The 6195-nt window shown below is 31.5% G+C and overlaps 1 protein-coding gene across 1 annotated transcript in view; it reads left to right on the top strand.

Moving 5' to 3' along the window:
- The window catches only part of LOC141291650 (protein shisa-like-2A), a 32486-nt gene extending 26554 nt beyond the window's left edge, over window positions 1-5932 (top strand). Inside the window, exon 3 of the mRNA XM_073823804.1 lies at window positions 5352-5932. Coding sequence (XP_073679905.1) covers window positions 5352-5536 — 185 coding nt within the window. The 3' untranslated portion in view covers window positions 5537-5932. The remainder of the gene's footprint in view (window positions 1-5351) is intronic.
- The last annotated feature ends 263 nt before the right edge of the window (window positions 5933-6195 follow it).

Below are 6195 nucleotides of genomic sequence, written 5' to 3'. Positions count from 1 at the left end.
TGGGTATTGATTCTTCAGTTTTTGTGCAATATATATCTCTTTATCTCTAGTGCTGCTGCAATTTCAAAAGGTGTTGGCTGAAATCTCTGATTGAATGCTAATGTAGTTTTGTTTTGGGAAAAACTTGCGCACGTGGACTAAACAAGCAGATGTACACTACCAGTCAAAAGTTTTTGAACAGTAAGATTTTTAATGTAATCTCCTCTGCTCACCAAGGCACCATTTATTTGATCCAAAGTACAGCAAAGACGGTAAAATATTTTTACTATTTAAAATAGCTGTTTTCTATTTGAATATATTTTAAAATGTAATTTATACCTTTGATTTCAAAGCTGAATTTTTAGCAACGTTCTAATATTTCGATTTGCTGCTCAAACACATTATTATTATTATTATTAATTAATTATTATTATTATTATGTTAAAAAAGTAAGCAGAATTTTTTCAGGTTTCTTTGATGAATAGAAGGATCAGAAGAACAGCATTTATCTGAAATACAAATCTTTTGTAACATTATAAATGTCTTTGTCATCACTTTTGATCAATTCAATGCATCCTTGCTAAATAAAAGTATTAATTTCTATAATCTCTTTTCCAAAAAAATAGTGTATAATGTTACAAAAGCTTTTTATTTCAGATAAATGCTGTTTTAAATATTGATGTTAATAATAATATAGAATAATAATAAGAAGAAGAAGAAGAAATGTTTTTTTGGAGCAGCAAATCAGCATATTAGAATGATTTCTAAAGGATCGTGTGACAGACTGGAGTAATGATGCTGAAAATGTGGCTTTAATCACAGGAATAAATTACATTTTAAAATATATTCAAATTGAAAGCAGTTATTTTAAATAGTAAAACTTTATAAACTATTTTACTCTTTTTGCTGTACTTGTGATCAAAGAAATTCAGGCTTGGTGAACAGAAGAGACTTATTTAAAAAAAAACATTTAAAATCTTACTGTTCAAAAACTTTTGACTGGTAGTGTTACAGTTGGTCACATCTTGTATGCGTCTCCTTGACTCCTTTTTATGCAAGGACATTTGCTTTAATGAATAAACTAACTATCAAAAATATGCTCTAAGAATGTTTTGCTATGTTCTCTGAACATTAAAAACTTCCAATTTTTTAAATGGTTTAAAAAAGTGTTTCTTAGTTATTCGAACATTAGTAAAGACATTAGGGGAATATTCTATTGAATTTGCACTTTTAAATGTTTCCTAAATGTAGTACTAATGTTTAAAAAATGTGCCAGAAAAAGAAATGAACAAAAATGTATCATTTTGTGCTAGTGTTTTTCAAACAATATTAAAGACTTTGAACAAACATTCTATCAATGTTACTGGAAAAACGTTATGCAAACATTAGAAGAAATCATTAATGGAATGTTCCATTTTATTATTTTGCCCTTTTAAATGTTTCCAGAATGTTCTAAAGCAAGTAGCACTAATGTTTGAAAAACGTCATAGAAAAAAAACCCACAAACGATTAGGGCTGCCCTCGACTAAAGATTTTTCTGGTCGATTAGTAGTTGTTCATTTTAAGCGTTAGTGACTATTAGTCACACATTTATTAATAAAACATTTAAATCATTATAAAGAGCATTTGATTGCCTACATAGCCTAATAAGTGCTCAAACAAAAGAAAAAAAAGCTTGCCACAGCGCACCGGCAGATATAATAATTCATTGTGTCGGGGAAAAACAGCAAGGAGGCTGCATTAATGTTTTAATAATTAATTGTTTTCGGATTTAGAGACGAAGTCGGCGACACTGACTCGTCATCTCCACAGTGGTGATGCATCTGTATGCATGTTTTATACAAATTATATAATCCTAGAATATTTCTTTTCTATTTGAAATGGTTCCATTTTAAAAGTAGACATTTCACTCTTTATATCTTATATTTTTCATGTCTGTAAGGCAAGTGTACACAGAGTTTTGAAGTTTCGCACTCAAGCTCACAGAGACCAAGACACCAGAAAGCGCATCTGGTTTGCTTTCATTATTTTACAAAAGTGCAACGTTTTGTTGGTATTGTGACTCGTCATCTCTCTAGTAGTGATGCATCTGTATGCATGTTTTATACGAATTACATAATCTGAGAATATTTGTTTTCTATTTGAATTGGTTCTATTTAAAAGTAGACATTTGACTCTTTATATCTTATATTTTTCATGTCTGTAAGGCAAGTGTACACAGAGTTTCGAAGTTTCACACTCAAGCTCACAGAGACCAAGACACCAGAAAGCGCATCCGGTTTGCTTTCATTATTTTACAAAAAATAATATGTATGCATGTTTGCATGTTTTATACGGATTACATAATCTGAGAATATTTGTTTTCTATGTGGATTGGTTTATTTAAAAGTAGACATTTCACTCTCTGTATCTTATATTTATGTCTGTAAGGCAAGTATACATGGAGTTGCAAAGTTTCGTGCCGAAGCTCACAGAGACCAAGACACCAGAAAGTGCATCATTCAAAAGATCATTTATTATATCATTTTGAAAATGCCTATATCAAGTACAAGCAGAAACGCTGTTTTCATGCATGTCTCTTTAAATGCAAATGAGCTGCTGCTTCCTGCGCCCTTTTCCAGAATAAGGATGTACCTTTACAGCTCATACGTCAGATACTCTGCCAAAACACATCTGTTTGGTTTGTTTATCATGTATATTGCGCTGAAATTGTGTTTTAAAGCCACTTCCGATAATAGCGTTTTCACATTTAAAACGCAAGCACAGAAAGAGGCTGTCACAAGGCATGTGTGTACTAAACTAAGTTCTCTTTCATGTCTTATTGAGCTTAAACTGTGAAATACACTCAAGTTTATGTTGAAAACACACAGGAGTTACAATAACAGGTTATGTCTGTGAAGGTAAACAGCTGGGAAAGAAATGGCAAGAAATGGGAGCAAAATCTAAGCGGTTCATTTTTTCACATTCTTGCAGAGAAAGGCTTTCACAAGTTACTGGGTTGTCCTTTTTTTATGTTTTCTTGGTTGGTATATGCACCAAGAAAACGTTGGTATATTCTTGCTTTTGTTTGCTAGTTTGGGACGTACTATTAAAACACATTGGGGTTTTCTTGTTAAAAACAAGTTTCACAAACAAAAGTACAAATCTCACCAATTATAGCACTTAAACACAGAATAAGTCAGATTTTCATGATATTTCCCTTTTAAAGCATTGTAAAAGGTTTACATTGTGCATTCAAAGCATTGTTTGGTCTTTCTAAAGCTAAGCCTGAAGGTTTTATAGCAATAAAGTATGCCTTGTACAAGATTCCCTGTTCAACTCAGAAAAATAAAGGTTAAAGTTACAGTGAACATCAAAGATGGTTCCTGCAAGTCATTTATAAGAGTCTGCACAGCAGCGCGATCAATTGTGCTCGAACAGAAGTCTTTACGTAACACTGCACAGAGGAGAAGAATGCCTGACAGCCTGCTTCTCCTCAGAGAGATTAACTCGACTGCAAAAACAGCACTCCATTTGCATTTCCTCTGTTTAGCAGGTGCTTTTATGCAAAGCGACTTTCAAATTAAATAAGGGATTCACCCAAGAAAGAAAATGGTCCAAGTAGTTGTCACATGCAAAAATAGTTGACATTGTATGCTATTCAAAGTTCAGCCAATGAGTCAAGGTGATGCCAATTTGGTGTTTTTTATTCTAATAAATTGACATTATTCAAACCTAAACTAAAATTAAAATGCAAACTAAAAGCTTAAAGCTAATACAAGTTAAATACTATACAAACACACTAAATTTAGTTATTAAAACTTAAAATGCCTAAAAAAATAGAACCAAATGTGAAAATATGAATAAATACTATATTATAATAGAAAATAAAAAAATGGAAACAAAATGAGAAATTTTGCCTTGGCAACTAACTAAAATAGCTAAAAACTAAAATGAAAATAAATTATAGCTGAATATAAATATTAAAGAAAACAAAAACTATTATTAATGACAAAAGCCCATAATGTGTAAATGAAAAAAAAAAAAATTAAAATGTTAATAAATGCTATACACTGTGGCTCAAAAGTTTGTGATCAGTAAGATTTTTAATGATTTTTAAAGGAGACTTTTCTGCTCATCAAGGCTGGGTTCAATTGATTAAAAATACAGAAAAAAAACTAATATTGTGAAATGTTAATGCAATTTAAAATAGTGTTTTTTTATATACTTTAAAATAGAATTTATTCCTGTGATGCAAAGCTGAATTTTCAGCATCATTACTCCAGTCTTCAGTGTCACATGATCCTTCAGAAATCATTTTACTATGCTGATTTATTATCAGTGTTGAAAACTGTTGTGCTGCTTAATATTTATGGAACCTGTGATACTTTTTTCAGGATTCTTTGATAAATAAAAAATTAAAAAGAAAAGCATTTATTTAAAATAAAAAACTTTTGTAACAAACACCTCGTTCAAAGTTTGGGATCCATCATTTTTGTTTCTTTCTCTCTTTGAAAGAAATTAATACATTTAGTAAGGATGTGTTGAATTGATGAAAAGTGATAGTAAAGACTTACATTGAAAAGATTTCTATTTTAAATAAATGCTGTTCTTTTTTAACTTTTTATTCATCACAGAATCCTGAAAAAAGAATCACAGGTTACAAAAAAAATATTAAGCAGCACAACTTTCCAACATTAATAATAAAAGTAATAAATCAGTATATTAGAATGATTTCTGATGGATCATGGGACAATGCAGACTGGAGTAATGGCTGATGAAAATTCAGCTTTGCATCACAGTAATAAATTATATTTTAAAGTATATTTTAAAAAATGTTATTTTGAATTGCAATAATATTATATAATATTATTTGTTTCTGTATTTTTTATCAAATAAATTGAACTTTGATGAGCATAAAAGATCTATTGAAAAACTTTTAAAACTCTTACTGATCCCAAACTTTTGACTGGTAGTGTATGGTATTTTAAAAACAGAAACAAAAATAAGTAAAAAAAAAATTACTTAAAACTAAAGCTAAATGCAAATATTAAAGAAAACAAAAACTAGTAAACATGGCAAAAGCACATAATGTAATTATTAAAACCTAAAATGAAAAACTGAAACATAAAATAAAACTTATTCTAGATATTATTAAACACTTGATAAGTAATAATAATAAAATACAACCATTATTAAATTGAATATGTCTTATCATAAGGAGGTGCATCTACCCAAGTAGCACTCATTGCAAGCTATTTTTTATATTTATATGTTCTTCAGTTTTGTCAGTGTGTCCTTGTTGACTTGTACTCACCAGCGAGTTTTGCTCAGGCACGCAGCTGAAATCTCTTCAAGAAAATGTCTAATATTTTCTGTCATGTGTTTCTTAGGAACCGGGCCCAATCCTCAGGAGGGTCCGAGTCAGCCAAGCGTCCCATCTGGACCGCAGGGTTTCCGCAAGCATTTCCTAAGAGGCAAACTAGCCTGTGACAACCAGCCGCCCGACCCAGACCGCCTGTTCCAGCGCTGCTTCATGGCTACAGTCACCACCATCAATGTCGAAGGACCTTCATAAAGCCTTGCAGCTGCAAATACGACATGAACAACAATACCAACCGTCATGTAGGATGTGAACCACAGAAAGGATGTGGAATTGAAATCTACACCGTTTTGGCCGGTTTCTAAGACTGTAACCAAAAACAACTGAAATCGATGATGGATTGCCTCAATGTTACAAACAACAAAGTGAAATCATTTAATATATATCCTCAAACGCAAGCTCTTTGGTTACGATTTTGATGCAAGAAACATTAAACCGTTTACATTCATCAAGACTTCAGCTCTTTGAGAAGTCTGTAGGTTGAACCAAAGACAAAATTGAACTCAAACAAAGAGTGTGACGTTCCTGAATCTACAAAAAATTACAATGTGCCCTTTTGTCGTTCATCTCAAACAAGGTTTACAAACGATTACACCAGCACAAGGTGTCAATGCCTTTAAAACAGCTTTGAGCACTGCTTGAATTATTGATTCACATACTGCACAAATCAAGTTTTTTCTTGCTTTTGTTTGCAAGTTTGGGACGTACTATTAAAACACATTGGGGTTTTCTTGTTAAAAACAAGTTTCACAAACAAAAGTACAAATCTCACTTTGTGTAGAGAGAGAGCTATGAAATATCTAACACAAAAGTAACATGGCATCAAAGTATAACCCTGATGGCACACGTACATC

Source organism: Garra rufa, chromosome 18 (genome assembly GCF_049309525.1).
Source record: "Garra rufa chromosome 18, GarRuf1.0, whole genome shotgun sequence".
NCBI lineage: Eukaryota > Metazoa > Chordata > Actinopteri > Cypriniformes > Cyprinidae > Garra > Garra rufa.
The sequence above is the reverse complement of the archived record's forward strand: the minus strand, read 5'-3'. Positions and strand labels throughout refer to the sequence as shown.